A 17,258-nucleotide genomic window follows, 5' to 3' on the forward strand; every position below is an offset into this window, starting at 1 on the left:
TTGTGTTGGCCACCAGGTGTCAGGACGGAGATGAGCGCGTTGAGGGCTGGTCGTAGCCAGCAGTGAGCCGCCCGTTGTCTGCCCATGTTGTTCGCCGGGTGGAGTTTGGCTGTAGTCCGCTAGACAAAGACAGCTGACTGACCAGTGAAAGCCTGCTGTACCGGCACAGGATGTACCGTGACTGAAGGTTAGTCAACTATAGAGTCTTTTAAACTACCTACATGATAACAGTTAGTTAGGATAATAACCTGTAACATAGTAAAAGTCCACGTAACCAAACGGAGCTTATAACAAAACGGTTGGCTCAGCATTTCATGTACACCCGGACGGTACTCTCGAGGGCTGCACGCGAGCTAGCGGAGCGAGGAGGAGCACGCCAGGAGACAAAATTTAGCCTTAGCTCGGAGGCCACAGGCTAACTATAGACATTCAGTCACCCGTGTGGGTTCAGGAGGCTTGAGTCTCACGACCCGCTACTAGTTTAGCTAATGTTCGTGTGCTACTTGGCGCTGTGGGGTGATGGGGCTGCTAAATTATCCTGGAAGGCGCTGGCTTTGAGCTGCTGGTAGTGATGAGCATAGCTAACCAGTGTGGCTGTAGCCGGGATGGAGCTTCCTGTTAGCATCATCAGAGGAGATGAGGACGGAGGCCCTCTAACGTTATCTCTACACTGGTGCTGATAACAGTAACGCTAGCTTTTGAAGTTATCTGGCCACTCGCTGAAAAGGGATACATCCCCGTTAGGGAGCATTTTCCCGTCCATTTCTGTTTAGTATAGCCAGAGGCTAGTTGTAACTTTGCACACCGGGTATTCAGAGAGCTGACAGTGACGCGGGGACACGTTTTCCGCCTTGCATTATTAAATTACACGAGATGTGCTCGGGTCATAGCGGACATGATATTGTGACATGGAGAGTCCTGACCGATTGTTTGTACATCTTTGCAGGTCGGTGTTACACTGAGCTGCGGAGCCCCTAGACCCTGACCAGACACGGGAACCACCTGCTGTGCCCAGCGTGTTTTTGTTTCATTGTTTACATCTCTGTCACCAGAGGGAGGCTGTGCTCAAATAGCAAAGGACATCTGCAGCAGGGACCTCTATCATTGCATCGCAGCTGCTTTAAAGACCTCACATCCCCATATCCTGGAGCTGAATCCAGCTGAGTTTACAGAATCTGATTGATGGTGAAAATAATGAAATTTACTGATATTGCCCAAGAGGGCAACGCCAAGATGGTCAGTTGTACTTGTAATGACTCTGTGCTCAGTGTGAGGAGAAGCTCCATCCTCTAGTTATCTTGATGAAGGCCTTTTTCTGACAAAAGATAAGGGCCACTTGGGGCCAGGAGGTGTATTGCTGTACGTCCTCTGCCATCTGTTCTGCCCTCTGATTTCAACGATTTGATCGATTTCATCGCCCTCCTGACGTCAAGATGGAGCTCTTCTTCAACCCCTTTGACAACTTGGTGTGTATCCTGCTGGGCATCTCCTTCACCGTGTGGTTCACCCTGCTGCTAGTCTTCATCATCGTGCCTGCCATCTTTGGGGTGTCCTTTGGCATTAGACGTCTTTACATGAAAACCTTGTTAAAGCTCTTTGAGGTAAGAGTTTGCTGCATGTTGAACCTTTACTGTTGTCTGTTTGAGGTGATATTCTAATAGAAATTATTACTTTTGGTTAGAACTGCAGTGTAAAGTCGATTAATCTCCAACTACTTTAATGATTGATTAATCCTTGAAAACATTTTTCGGGCCAAAAAAGTCAAACATTTGCTGATTCTGTCCTTTTAAATGTGAGAAATAGCTGCTTTACTTTGTCATTTCTGGTAATTAATGAAGAGTCTTTGGGGTTTGGACTCTGTTTGGACAAAAGACGCAAATTAAAAATGTCACTTTGGGTTCTGGGAAATTGTCATCAGCATTTTTATCAATTCTCTGACTTTTTATAGACTAATTGATTAATCATGAAAATAATCTACAGATTAGTTGATGAAAATAATCATTAGTTGCAGCGCTACCTTTGTTCGAAGCTGAGGATGCCATGGGAACCCTGTATACACACAATGTGAGAGTGTACTTTAGGGTGTGTTTATATTGTTGCACAGTAAATATGATTCTCTGCCTCCTGCTCCTGCCGAGAACACCCTGTTATTCAACAAACCATACTTAGTGAAAGTCCTTGTCACTGTTCTTCAAGGACAGCCTGTATTTGTTTTGGCTGTCCTTCTTATCCGCCCTTTCAATCAACATTCACAACAGTCATTTTTGCTCCATGTAAGCAGACCTGAAACGATTAATTGACGAGTTGTCAAATATCAAATTAATCACCAACAGAGCTGATCACCAATTAATCAGTTTAAGTTTTTTTTTAAGAGAAAAAAAGTCAAAATTCTCTGATTCCAGCCTTTTAAATGTAAGTATTTCCGGGTTTCTTTACCCCTCTATGACTGCAAATTATCTTTGAGGTTGTGGACAAAATAAGAGTTTAGTAAGTCATCTTTGGCTTTGGGAAACACTAATTTTTCACTAATATTTGATATTTTATGGACCAAAGAACTAATCGATTAATAGAAAAAATAATGAACGGTGAAAATAATCCCTTCTGGAAAGCAGTTGCTTTTATACAACATAATATTTTAAAGATGTTGTTCTGGTTTTTACAAATTTGCTAGCCTTGTTTCAGGTGCATGCTTCATTCTTGTCTTTAACATCTAACCAGTGGCCACTGTACTCACAGTCTGATACAGATTAACATCAAAGCCACAGAGCCAGTCTCCCCTTGTTATGTAACTAAATATAACAGCAGCACAGGCCTTGTCAGTAGCTGTAGCCTGTGACATGGCTCTAACAGGCTGGAATATTGCTCACTGATTTGCAGTTTTCACTTTCTAGAAATGACTTTGAATCACCAGTGATGGCAGTAATGCATTAGCATCACTGTGCAATGAGACCAGCTCAGGGTGTCAGTAGTTACCATTTTATGTTTTCCTCTCCTATTGACTTCAGACAGAGTTATCAGGTTCCTCTCCATCTGCTGTCTCTGGTCTATCTCCACTAGTTAAGCTGTCATCTCTTTCCAACATGTACCTCTGAGAGCGGATCTTGTGCCTGAAATAAATGGAGCAGTGGGAGATATGAGAGACGCTCTTAGCTCATTATTCCAGTAGCAACCATGAGAGCTAGAGAAAAGGTCAAAGGACAGATGCAGTACAGGCTGTGAGAACATAAAGCACTATTTCCTGGTTTGCATTTTTACATACTTGTCTCCATTACAACCTTATTGAATCAAAAAAAATAATGTATTGGGCATAATTAGTAGCACAACCAAAACCTTACCCAGAGTGGGATTTTGTTTTTGCAATTAGTTGCTTCAAGAAAGTGTGACAAGGATCAATATATTCTGCTCACTTGAATTAAAGTTATTTATGCTGTAATCCCACACTGGCAATATTTGAAAGAGATGAAGAGAAAACGTCCTCTTTCACACATACCTCTGGAGCGTCATGCTAGCATGATGGTACAGCTTTATTTCATTTCCATTCTCTTGTTAGAACATGCATCTCTCTGTGCTCCTCCTCTCTCCACCCAGAGAATTATCACAGTCCATGCAGCTGCACTACAATATGTTGACTTGGTATTACAACTTGTACAACACGATTTAAAGGTAGCTGTAAAAGAAAGCGAAAGGAATGCCAAACAGGCTAGTAATGTGTTTTGCTGTTCTATTTTAGTAATTGTGACGCACACACACATTACTGCGGTGCGTTAAATGTCTTTTGTCTTCAGTTAGTTCGCTTTTCAGACTGTTGGTAAACTGGTTTTATTTTCGAGTTGGCTGTCACCCTGTATCTCTGAAATGTAGTCATAGATGAGACTGGTTCCAGTTTGCCTAAAGTGTGTCTACAGTTAATGTAACGTAAATAGAAATATGTAAATGATCTGATATAGTGACAGACATTTGTTACATCATGACCTCTGCAAGCAACTTCACCTTCAACTTCCTAGAATTTTTAGTGCCCCCTGGCTGATTCAAGTTTTTTTTTTTCGACATGCATGCCTGCCTGACATTACTCCATTTGAGTATGCTTAAAAACATGCAACTTTTTTGAACTATCATTGATTGGTGCAGACAAACCTCAGAGTTAGACTGTGCTGTGGTCTGAACTGTAGTCCGAGACTGTTGGCTAAATGAAACTCCTCCTCGGTGAAACACCTCCCAGTCCATAGTATTCTGATCATTCCTGCTTGTCTTACCAGAACACTGTGTCCTTTTCCTGCCTCTCTGTGGACACTGCCGGTTGTTTTTGTCTCTGTATTTAAGAGGGTGAAGTGGATATTATAATGTTCGTGTCACTGAGCAAGTCTGTGGTCACAGATAAGCCATGCATATTATTGTCTCAGAATGAGAATTCAGAGTCCTGTTTCCTTAAATTTTGATCAAGTGTTGCACCCTGGCTGTTTATAGCATCAACAAACACACTCAAGTTAGAGGGATTACCATTGGAGAAGGTGAGCAGGAAGCAGCTGTGACTCTGAACTGAACTCTGGAGAACTTGTTGCTTGAGTTGTTTCAGTGTTCATATTTAGAAAGTCAAATATTACAGCACTTTGATAACAGTGGCAGCAGGTTGCAACAGAGTTTTTACATGCTGTCGGGGCTCCTTTTTCTTCATGTTTTACGACTGTGTTTCAGACTCACAATAAACAACTGTTTAATGTAAGCTCGTCTTACGTCTAATTTATTGATGATGTAGCATATACGTGCTGCATTCAGTGTGTTTTAGGTCACTTGATTTTTTTTTCACACCTTTTTGTTTTTCTTTGTAGTGGGCCACACTTAGGATAGAGAGAGGAGCGAAAGAAAAGAACCACCTCTTGTACAAACCCTACTCAAATGGTAAGATGCGTGTTTTTCTGCATGTGTGCATGTCCAGTAGGTGTATTTGTTTTAAAGACAACTATTGCTGACGCCCTTTTGTCTTCGGACTGTTTCAAGCTATCATTGCCAAGGAGCCCACCTCTTTGGAGGAGGAGATCAAGGAGATCCGGCGGAGCGGCAGCAACAGGGACCTGAACTCAGCCTCTGAGTTTGAGATGTCTGACATCTTCTATTTTGCTCGGCGAGGAGTGGAGAGCATCATGGACGATGAGGTGACCAAGAGGTTCTCCGCTGAAGAGTTGGAGTCCTGGAATCTGCTGACTCGCAGCAACAACAACTTCCACTACATCAGCCTGAGGCTGACCGTCCTATGGGGGCTGGGCGTGCTGATCCGCTACGGCTTCCTGCTGCCTCTCAGGTAGTAGCAGTACCTTCCACGTAGAGGTTGCTTTATATTAGAGGAGTAACCCTTACCACACGAGGTTTTAAAAAGCTCTTTGAAAACTTAACACATTGAGAGGGGACTGGAATGGAAATTCAGCTCCTCTGTATCAAAGATCACCAAAATAATGTAATACCAAAATTGCAGTGTGAGTAATTTAAACACTTGACAATAGAGTTAGTTGCCTGTGGCGCTCATTGGTCTTTTTTTCTTTTTTTTTCCAAAGAGAAACCACAGTTTCATTTCATGACACCAGACAAATCAGTCAACTCGAACTCGGTGTAGTGGGCTAATTCAAAGGTCTGTCCCTATCAAATGCAAATCAACCCAGGGAGGTGGTGTGACAGCTTAAGTAGAAGAATGTGCCAGCTGTAGACGGCAGGTAGTCCAAGATGCCGCACTGGCCACAGAGCAATTACCTGCGCATGGATACGGGTGCTTGAAGCAATCCCAGCATGCACTGGGCAAGAAGTAGGGTGCAAGACAGTTTTCACACAAGTAACACAAAACAGTTAACTAACAATTATATCAAGGAGTCAATCAATGTCCTTATTGTCATTTCACAGCTGTACAATGAAATTAGGTGTCTCCAGTGGATACATAGTTTTAATTCTTTGATGGCACCTGGGTAAAAGCTTTTCAGGTATCTGGAAGTGTAAGCTTTTAGGGACTTGTAGCGCCTTTCAGAGGGCAGCAGGTTGAAGAAGTGCTGACCATGGTGAGATAAGTTTCTAAACCCTAAACCCTAACCCAGGGCCAATGTAGTGTCCAACCCACCTGTAAAAAATGAATAGATTTGGGTGAACGCATGGGGACTGCTCAGACTGCTGCAGACCACACAAGTTAAGTGTTGGCACATGGAGTGGGTTAAAGAGGGAGATCCTCATTTGGGGTCAGCTTAGACAGTCACAGGGACAGTGACTCAGTACTAAGCCTGGCTGGCTTATTTCCAACTGCCTGTGGGGAGACAAATCAGGCCACCGCTGCACAGACAGACACCATTGTAGTGTCCCATCCAGTTAATAGATTCTCTCATTCACTGCTTGTCTGGTTGAATATTGACCTGCCTCGCTCACCAGCACGAAACCCTCACCTAATCCTCACCCAATTTAATCAGCACCTTCTCCAACCCTGGGTGATTGGTTCATCCAGATTAAGTCGACCTGTTGGCTGGTTTAATCATCTCCTAATATGCCCTCCTGTGGGTTCTGGAGTCTATTATCAGTGACAATAGGGAGCAGAGGAAAGTGTGAAACTTTTAATTGATAACCAGAACCTCACACTCCTGAATAACACTACTCGTGACCTTTACATGTTATCTGAGTGGTTACTCAGTAAAGGCTTACAATACACAATGAATCTTTTATAGCTGAGGATCATGTTCTTGCATTTAAAAGCCAGTAAAATACCATTTAGTTTTAAATTTGTTAAACCAGAAGGTGGAATCTCTTCTCTCTGTGTTGTACAGTGATGTCGCTTGCTAAAAGATTTCCTGTTGTAGGATTAGATGTAACCTGCCTGTCTGTGTTTCAGGGTAACTCTTGCCTTCACTGGTGTAGGCCTCCTTGTGTTCCTCACCTGTCTTATTGGGTTACTGCCAAATGGAAGGTAAGACTGATGACAAGCCCGTCTGTTTCAATATACAGTACAGGCCAAAAGTTTGGACACACCTTCTCATTCAATGCGTTTTCTTTATTTTCATGACTATTTACATTGTAGATTCTCACTGAAGGCATCAAAACTATGAATGAACACATGTGGAGTTATGTACTTAACAAAAAAAGGTGAAATAACTGAAAACATGTTTTATATTCTAGTTTCTTCAAAATAGCCACCCTTTGCTCTGATTACTGCTTTGCACACTCTTGGCATTCTCTCCATGAGCTTCAAGAGGTAGTCACCTGAAATGGTTTCCATTTCACAGGTGTGCCTTATCAGGGTTAATTAGTGGAATTTCTTGCTTTATCAATGGGGTTGGGACCATCAGTTGTGTTGTGCAGAAGTCAGGTTAATACACAGCCGACAGCCCTATTGGACAACTGTTAAAATTCATATTATGGCAAGAACCAATCAGCTAACTAAAGAAAAACGAGTGGCCATCATTACTTTAAGAAATGAAGGTCAGTCAGTCCGGAAAATTGCAAAAACTTTAAATGTGTCCCCAAGTGGAGTCGCAAAAACCATCAAGCGCTACAACGAAACTGGCACACATGAGGACCGACCCAGGAAAGGAAGACCAAGAGTCACCTCTGCTTCTGAGGATCAGTTCATCGGAGTCACCAGCCTCAGAAATCGCAAGTTAACAGCAGCTCAGATCAGAGACCAGATGAATGCCACACAGAGTTCTAGTAGCAGACCCATCTCTAGAACAACTGTTAAGAGGAGACTGCGCGAATCAGGCCTTCATGGTCAAATAGCTGCTAGGAAACCACTGCTAAGGAGAGGCAACAAGCAGAAGAGATTTGTTTGGGCCAAGAAACACAAGGAATGGACATTAGACCAGTGGAAATCTGTGCTTTGGTCTGATGAGTCCAAATTTGAGATCTTTGGTTCCAACCACCGTGTCTTTGTGAGACGCAGAAAAGGTGAACGGATGGATTCCACATGCCTGGTTCCCACTGTGAAGCATGGAGGAGGAGGTGTGATGGTGTGGGGGAGTTTTGCTGGTGACACTGTTGGGGATTTATTCAAAATTGAAGGCACACTGAACCAGCATGGCTACCACAGCATCCTGCAGCGACATGCCATCCCATCCGGTTTGCGTTTAGTTGGACGATCATTTATTTTTCAACAGGACAATGACCCCAAACACACCTCCAGGCTGTGTAAGGGCTATCTGACCAAGAAGGAGAGTGATGGAGTGCTGCGGCAGATGACCTGGCCTCCACAGTTACCGGACCTGAACCCAATCGAGATGGTTTGGGGTGAACTGGACCGCAGAGTGAAGGCAAAGGGGCCAACAAGTGCTAAACACCTCTGGGAACTCCTTCAAGACTGTTGGAAAACCATTTCAGGTGACTACCTCTTGAAGCTCATGGAGAGAATGCCAAGAGTGTGCAAAGCAGTAATCAGAGCAAAGGGTGGCTATTTTGAAGAAACTAGAATATAAAACATGTTTTCAGTTATTTCACCTTTTTTTGTTAAGTACATAACTCCACATGTGTTCATTCATAGTTTTGATGCCTTCAGTGAGAATCTACAATGTAAATAGTCATGAAAATAAAGAAAACGCATTGAATGAGAAGGTGTGTCCAAACTTTTGGCCTGTACTGTATAATAATGCATAGAAATGCTGCCTTGACACACAGAAGACATCATGCTGTTGTATGCTTCTTCTTGCAGGATGAAAAACTTTCTGAGTGAGAAAGTCCATTTGATGTGCTACAGAATATGTGTCCGAGCTCTGACTGCCATTATAACCTACCATGACAGGTAAGGGGTGTTCTACACCTCATAAAATGATGTGACCGGGAACTTTGATCGGCATGAAACCAGTATTATTTTAACACAACGGTCGCAGACTTCCTGGTAAAAATGTTTACAGTCTTTATGAGATAAAGACAGGAAGCGTAAAAGGGAAGATGGAGCACATAGGGAGAGTTATTCAGTCCTTGATGAGTTCTCAATTACACATGACACACTCAGGTAATCTAATTAGGCCAGTTGTGGTAATCATGTCAACAGAAATACTGGAAGCAAACAGTGATCCATAAAGACCCAAAGCAGCCAGACTGGTTTCCCTAAATCATACACACTTGCAGCTGGGACACAAAGACCTGTGTATATTTTGAAGGAAAGCATGCCATTACTGCAGGTATTTTTACAAACTTGGAAGTTACCTGTGGAAATATTTAACACAACAATGTCGTCCACCTTTATATGGAGGTTTACGCAGTGTTTCTACGATATCCAGTTCTTCCTCTGTTTTTTGCCACCAGTTTGGTCGGTCTTTATCACAACAGTTAGTATGATAGGGTCTGCTGCAGGTTGACTGTTTTTCTGTTGTTTTTTTTAACACTGCTGTGTCACTGTTCACCGGCAGTTTCTCAACCTCACGGTCAATTTCTCATTTTTTTTTTTCTGCTTCCACAATTTACTTTTATTTTAAATTGCATGTAGCGACACCTCTCCAAATGGTTAAAGCTCAGTAAAAGCTTCGACGCAGTGCTGCTGTTGATTATTGACATCACAAAAACAAAAAAAATCCAGTGTTATTGGGATGGAGCTCTGCACCGATTCTCTCTTGTTCACTGCTGTGGAACTAACTACACTTGGAAAAAAATAATTAAATAAATAATATGCTTAAAAGGACAAATAGCGTCAATGGTACAAATGCTGTGTTGAGTTTGTGCTATAAAGCATTATGCTTTTGGCAAAACATATTCAAGCTTTACACTCAGTGACAAATATTTCAAGAGAAGCCTGTTGCGACTAATAGCTTTCCAAATGTCATGATATTTAAGCAAAAGTTACCTCTGAACAAGTTCATTTTTGATCCAAAGTTTTCACATTTTTATTCAGAAAGATTGAATATAAAAGAAAAACAAGCAACCAATTATTCTTCATGATCCACGGCAGACCTTTTGCCTGACAGGAAGGGAGTCTGTATGAGGTTACATAATGGCAGATGAGTTATCTTTAGAGAACAGGAACCTGGGTGTGTTAGCATTTGTAATATGAGCACCCAGAGTGTGAGTATGAAAGGTAGGGCGCCTGGGGCGAGACTCACACTGTCTACATTCATATTCATTGCAGCAGGCATATGAGCCTAGGTGAAGCACAGAATCCTCGTCAGTAATGCGTTCTCATACGAAAAAAGTGGAGGCACACTCAATCAAGCTGCAGTCATTTTGTAAACATTAGAACGTGATGCTTGGAGCTGCTGATTTACGATAGCTTCCGAATGGATCCAAAAATGGTGCACCTGTGTTATGATAGCAGTGGATGCAGTCTGGAGTGAAGATTTTGTTTTTGTTCTAAGGCTTTTTTGCAGTTTATATTACCATAGTAGAGTAAAAATTTAAGAGGAACATGGCACCTTAGACCGAGCTTTTATAGCGGGGATGGGCATATGCAACAGGATGTAGAAGAGGAAGTTAATGTTTTATGTATTTGCCTGTCAACTGTAGTCTCTAACAGCTGTTGTTGTTGTTGTTGTTGTTGGTTAACCGCAGTGCAGGCTTAACTTAATTTAAAATTTAACGCTTGACATGACATTTTAGTTTGAGTTAAAGCAACATTGTTATTAAGATTGTTCATGGTTTGATTATTTATTTGATCATATCTTGAGGCACAGTAGAAGTAGTTTCTCATTGGAATGTTAATTAGCGTGATGATTCAGATTTTACTTGTCAAAACTGTGAAATTCAAAGTTAGAAGTTATGGATACACTTTTATTTGATAAAAAAATAATCAAAATGTGATCATTTCTGTCTTTTAATTCACTAGACGAAAAACACACTGATTGATTAATTGATTGAGTGATAGATAATTAAGTACATGAAGTACTCGGGTGACGCAAGGATCTGTATTATTTCTTGCAGCCTTCTGAATGTCTGCCATCAATGCCTGACCTGTTGTAACATGCACTCGTCTCCACTCTAGGGCTAAAAATACACAAGTGACAGAGGAAATGTTGCTCTCTGTTGCTCTCTATTTAAGATTGTAACTTTATCTCTGGAATGTGGACTCGGTAGGTTCAGGTCCTGCATGCTCTCGGGGTCAAATCTCTTAACATATCCACCATGAGTTGCTTTGTTTATTCCCTAGAAGGCTGAAAGAGGCAGTGGACCAAAGCACACCCAATTTTCTATAGAGAATAGTTTGAACTTTTGATTGCATTGTTTTGTTCACATTGTTGCACTAAAAGTGTAGTGTGTCACTTGCTATCACTATCAGTTCTTGATAATAAATTGTCCATAAAGTTCCTTTATGGTTTTACAGTCTTCCTGTTTACACTTTTACAGTGAGAATAAACCCAAGAATGGAGGTATCTGTGTCGCCAACCACACCTCACCCATCGATGTTATCATCCTGGCCAGCGATGGCTGCTATGCTATGGTAAGTATACCAGTGCTTAACAGGAAGCTACATAAACATTGACACCAGTCCTTTTTTCAGTGGCAGCTGCTTATCTGTTGAAATGATATTTGTGTTTATGTTTTGTTGTCAGGTTGGCCAAATTCATGGTGGCTTGATGGGGGTCATTCAGAGATCCATGGTCAAGGCCTGCCCACACATTTGGTTTGAACGCTCAGAAGTCAAAGACAGACATCTAGTGGCCAAAAGGTAGAATTACAGTCTTTGTTTTATTCCATTTTTTATAGTACAGTTTTATCCTCAGTCTAGCAAACAGAGTTGTTGCAAAATCTTTTGGAATTTTTGTTCGTGTAACTTGTAAAAATATAGTTTTTTTGGGGGGGGGTAAATTATAATTTTGTGTCTTTAGAATATCAAAGACAGTTCTAGTATTAACCTTCATACCTCTTGTGTTGCAGATTGAGTGACCATGTAGAAGACAAATCTAAACTGCCTATTCTCATTTTCCCAGAAGGTGAGCTTGTTGAACGATCTGGTACAGCAATACTTCATAATCAAACCCATTTGTCTCAATTAATTTTATTTTATTTAAATACCTATATCCCCAGGTACCTGCATTAACAACACGTCAGTTATGATGTTTAAGAAGGGCAGTTTTGAGATTGGTGCCACAGTCTACCCTGTGGCTATTAAGGTGAGTCTTTATGTCCCCTGTGAGATGTTATTAGTACCTGCTACATCTTACTGTAACTGTCAACTTTTAGTGGAAATAATACATGTCTTAATTATTCATTCTGGTGTTGGTGATGCTCGCAGTATGACCCCCGATTTGGAGACGCCTTCTGGAATAGCAGCAAGTTCGGTATGGTCAACTACCTGTTGCGTATGATGAGCAGCTGGGCCATCGTCTGCAGTGTGTGGTACCTTCCTCCCATGTCAAGAGAGGTGAGACTCAATGGTTAACTTAAGACTTCCTAATTTTTTTTATTTCATAAATGAAGCAGTCAACATTTTAGCAGATCTAATCGTTAAAAGTTACATTTCAAAGGCAGTCACTTTTATAGCTGATAATAGCTATGCTGTTAATGATATGTGATGACCTTGTTGGCCTGTGTCATATTTATGCCAACAGGAGGGTGAGGATGCTGTACAGTTTGCCAATCGTGTGAAGGCAGCCATAGCCAGGCAAGGCGGACTTGTCGACCTCCTGTGGTGAGATAACTCACATTCAGCTCAATAGCTTAAACCACTTCGACATAATTAACACACATTTGGCCATTCATTCTGCTGTCATGGGTCAATAGACATTTTCATATCATACATTTAAACATGGCACAGCTGGAAAAGGTGTAATCAATAGTAATAACAACAACTGTATTCATTTGGATGATCCAGTCAATTGGCCCTGGTATCATGTATGTTCACTAAAACTGAGCCAGTGTTTATGTTATTGTTTCCACATTTGCATTTTCTGCTATAACTAGTACCCTTTTTCCACCAAAATGAGTGTGTATGTGGGTTTTTTAAGCGTGGGAAACCTGTTAAGAAAAGGCGACAGACTGCTTTCCCATTGCCAGTGGACCAGAGTTGTACAGCGGTTAAGAATGCCTTTCTATGTGTTCACCCTGGTGTGTCATTTTTGAGGTCACCAACAGGCAAAAAAATAGGTTTGTAAGCAGTAAAAAGAAACATGGAGGCCAGTGAAAATGGTTTCTTCTTTTTTATATCTCTTACTTATTTAGTCTATCTTTCAAACTTAGTGCTGACTAAATTTTGACTGATGTTCGAGCACTGCTTGAATGGAGACGGAATGAATTCTGTGGCGGTCCATCATTGCATCGCATTTGGCAACCTGTCCACCTGGGGGTCATACTTACATTACTGCCGATCGGAGCTGATCAGAGCTCTAGCTGATAAATACCTGTGACAACTGCAGAGTCATTTGTCCAGGGAGTGAATGCTGATTGTAAACTTTCCCATTAAATACAAAAGCCTGATGTCAGCGGGTTTTAGTTCTTTTTTTTAGTCTAGTGGGAAAAGGTCTTAAAACGGTTGTAGCAGTAGTTGTACTGGGGTTTCGACAAGACAGTGTGAGTAAGGTGGTGCAACTTAATATTACACTTAGACACCCTTTATAAGAAGTTTGTGTAACCACCATTTTGCAATAGTATGAAAACTCCCTGACAAAATATGGAACTGCTGGACCACAAGTCACTGCTGATATCTGCTAAACTTTATTAATAATATTTTAATTCAGTCCAATATTCTACTAGTTTGTCCCCATTACTGACACGTGTGCTCAATGAAAATATTAGAGACATCTTTCAATACAAAAGACAGTTTTTACAGTTGAGATTTGGACTTTTTAATCACAGGTGTGTCTCATAAGAATGAGAAGCTGCATTTATTTTACAGTTTATTTATCCAAGGCCTGCTATTGTGCATGTTGACTAACCGGCATCTAAATCAATCAGCAGCATTGTTAGCATTATCAGTTAAGCAGGATTTATATTCGTGTGGCAGACCCTACGCACGCCACCTACGCTTTTGTGAGCTTTTAAACTTGTGCGGTGGTGTGTCTGTGTCACAGCAACATTTAACAAAGCTAATGGCACATAATTTGGCTCTGTTACAACTCACAAGGTTTGCGGACAAATCAACTGTCATACTAAACATGTTTTCCAAACGGATACAACATGCTAACGTTATTAGCACAAGCCTATGGAATTTTACATCATATAAATTAGCCTAGCAACTTGTGGAGGCTTTATTGTCTTCACAATTTATTGTTTCTTATCTCTGAAATGCAGAATAGCTACCGCCCCACCCGGCTCCATCTTGGCAAGGTGCTGAAAACATCAATGAGTCCAAATTGATAGAAAAAGATTTCCGCACACTGTTGCCTTTTGTATGCTCTGATAAAGGTCAAATAGACCGAAAGCTTAACAATAAAGTGAGACACTGCATAGATGTAAAAGCGGATATCTTTTTCTATCAATCTTATCTCTGAAATAAAAGTAAATTAAAGCTTTGTTTCCACAGGGGGAAATGGTTTCAGCTTACAAAAATGGACAGGTCTGAGTCGCCGCTATGTGTAGTTACATTTCTGGGGAGGTGCATGTCCGGCTACGGTGTAGAATACGACGTAGGCTCCATGTTGACACAGAGCCTAGGCCATAGCCACAGCGTTGATTCAACTCAGAAGTATAAATTCCGCCTTACACCTGTGGTTTATCTTTATCAATTTAACATGTCTTTGATAAAATGCAGAACACTGTTTCATTGCTTTGGTAAAACCTAATCAACAATAGAATATGGGGAATTGCATTAGGCAACATGATTGTTAACACTAATTTCAAACTCTTGCAGGGATGGAGGACTGAAGCGAGGAAAGGTAAAAGATACCTTTAAAGAAGAGCAGCAGAAGCTGTACAGTAAAATGCTCGTGGGCACCCAAGAGGACCGCAGTCGCTCCTGAAGGACCTGTGTGAAGGTGGACTGGCTCAGATACCCACTTGGGCACCGCTGACTAAATAGGCAGTCAGCAGGGCTGCGTCTCTTCTGGAGCGCTTGGACTGGAAAATTCCCTCTCTGATGTCAACAGTACTCCATTTGGCTTCCTCGGTCACTGCCTCAGCCAGGCATGTTCAGTTTGCGTCGCTGTTACGGGTCATTCTGAGTCTGCTGCCCTTTGTTGGAATAGCTTGACTGAAGCCCCGCTTGCATTAGAATGAAATTAAGGTGCACACAGAAACGGAGCATCGTCTTCCTTGTTGGCAGTCTTATGAGGGAAAACTTGTATTATTATCTATTTGAGTTCCTGTCTTTGTTGGGTAGTTTCAACTTTATAATTTTAATTTTTATTGTCATGTTTGTATCACACTGTGTTGAAGTTACAGAGCTGATTATACCCGAGACATAGAAGAGAGTTATTGTAGATAAGAACTAGTTTGTTCTAAAGCTAAAACCTGTGACTGAGTTGGGGTTTTGCATGACTGGCTTTTGCCCATGATTTACGGCACAATGCCAGATTTTGTTACATTTCAAATATTTTTATGAGCCTTTTCCAAGAGAAGAAAAAAAAAACCTTGTATTTTAAGCTTTGTGTTTTACATTAAGACTTGTATCAACACACGTGGTCACTATAGGAGTTACATTGCAGATGAGCTCTCGATATGTTGTCTGTTTCTGTGTTTCTTCCATGGAATGTGTAAATTCCTCACATTATGAAATGGAAATTGTGTAACCACAGTAACTCAGATGAAGGTTTACGGATTGAGGTAGATATTCCTCATTGCCCCACTTAATATGCAGCATAACTGGAGCTAAAGAGTTCATAGTCGATTCATTAAGAATTTATTTGGGAAGCTTTTAGCTTTGTCCCTTTAAAGCCCGTGGCACTCAGACAGTGATGCAGGATAATGACCATCACAATCGGTCTCCTGACTCTAAAACATAGTTATAACGACAATTAGCTGATATATTCATACTAATACACTTCCTAACAGGCATCATGTTCTTCATTGGCTTCCTGCTTGTGCAGCGACCATCCTGCCTAATTTATTTTAAGTTAACTCTAAAAGCTATTGTCTTTATTTCGCCCCTTCATCAGTGATCTTTTCTCTGACTTGGCAGCCTCTTCAAGGAGGTTTTAAGGCGAGAGACGGAGTGCAGCTGTAGTTTGGACTCCCCATTAGGCTGGAGCGAAGGAACACAGCGGACAGCCTTGAGGGTTTCTCCCTGAATCCCTCATCCCTCTAGCTTACTGTTATCAGGGACATTCATTTAGATTGTGTCAAATCTGTTCATCAAAATAAATGTTGAAGAATGTGACTCGAAATTTTGACGTAAGAGTTTTTTGTTTGTTTCTCACACGGTTAATCATGTTTGTTTCCCTCTGATGCAGGCTCAAAGGCCTTTTTAATTTAAAGAAGCTTATGGAACCAGAGGTTCCATAACATGGCTGCAGCAGGTGAATGCAAACAATATTCAGATACACTCTGAAGTAACTTAAGAGTATTTGAAGTGATGTCGTATATGCAGTTTACAGTCCGTTTAAAGGAATTGTGTAGAATAAAACACTTAAATTATTTGGCAAAGCTTTGAATTAAAACTGGACATAAAAAAAAGCGCCTTAGTTCCAACTATACAACCAGCCTCTAAAGTTTAGGATGAGCTAAACGATTTCAATGTATCTCATTTAAGAGTTTAGGTTATTTTTACGTCAATGGAAAATATTTTCCCAAATCCCAGTATGTTTTTGTATATTATATTTTTATAGTTTAACATTTTTGCTGTAAACAGTACCATCTTAATTAGCTTTCTGTGCTATTCTTGGCAAGACGGGACTCTGGTAATGTTTCCTATCTGATTTATTGTCCAGTGGCAGTGGGCACCAAGTTGCTGTAACAGTCTGGCATGAAGATTGAGAGTTTTAGTTTGAACATCATATATTTTGTATTTATTCCCTAGCGTGCAATGTTCTCAGGATCCAGTCTCAATAATATCTCTTTCAACGGATGTATGCTGCTGGTTCTTTTGCCAGTGCTCCATCCAAAACCCCAGGCCTCTCCTCCTGGCTGCAATAAACCAGTGCCTCAGTCCTTTCACAGAGGTTTCCCTTTTAACTGTGTTTGTTTCCAAACCGGTGATGGACATGGCAGCATACTTTTGCATCTCTGTTGCAATAGCTTCAAATGGATCTGTTGACGTTGGAGAATAAAGAGCACAATGCTCAGGGGAGGAGTAAGAGGAAGCAGGAGAAGGGCTCTAAAGGTTGGCTGTGAAAACCACGCCATGGTTGAACAGCTCACTAACAGCACTATGGAGAGCCAGAGTTAGGCCCCCAGAAAGCTTTGCTCTTACCCCGGGCTGGATGGCACAGATCCATCGACTCCAA

At 41.3% G+C, this 17,258-nt stretch overlaps 1 protein-coding gene across 1 annotated transcript; it reads left to right on the plus strand.

Moving 5' to 3' along the window:
• The first annotated feature begins 31 nt into the window (after positions 1 to 31).
• On the plus strand, positions 32 to 16,199 carry LOC125890370 (glycerol-3-phosphate acyltransferase 4-like). The gene is made up of 13 exons (XM_049578972.1): positions 32 to 187; positions 947 to 1,601; positions 4,827 to 4,896; positions 4,996 to 5,296; positions 6,854 to 6,928; positions 8,663 to 8,752; positions 11,287 to 11,380; positions 11,493 to 11,608; positions 11,818 to 11,873; positions 11,968 to 12,053; positions 12,176 to 12,304; positions 12,492 to 12,571; positions 14,729 to 16,199. Exons 2-13 carry the CDS (start codon positions 1,434 to 1,436, stop codon positions 14,835 to 14,837), a joined length of 1,374 nt encoding a protein of 457 aa, XP_049434929.1. The 5' UTR covers positions 32 to 187; positions 947 to 1,433; the 3' UTR covers positions 14,838 to 16,199.
• The last annotated feature ends 1,059 nt before the right edge of the window (positions 16,200 to 17,258 follow it).

This window comes from Epinephelus fuscoguttatus, linkage group LG6 (assembly GCF_011397635.1).
Source record: "Epinephelus fuscoguttatus linkage group LG6, E.fuscoguttatus.final_Chr_v1".
NCBI lineage: Eukaryota > Metazoa > Chordata > Actinopteri > Perciformes > Serranidae > Epinephelus > Epinephelus fuscoguttatus.

What these genes read in the sequence shown, in the direction of transcription:
- LOC125890370 (XM_049578972.1), top strand. Translation starts at nt 1,434, where the DNA reads ATGGAGCTCTTCTTCAACCCCTTTGACAACTTGGTGTGTATCCTGCTG. An exon ending in CCTTGTTAAAGCTCTTTGAG is followed by an intron (nt 1,602 to 4,826) that starts GTAAGAGTTTGC and finishes TTTTCTTTGTAG; the next exon opens with TGGGCCACACTTAGGATAGA. An exon ending in TCTACCCTGTGGCTATTAAG is followed by an intron (nt 12,054 to 12,175) that starts GTGAGTCTTTAT and finishes TGATGCTCGCAG; the next exon opens with TATGACCCCCGATTTGGAGA.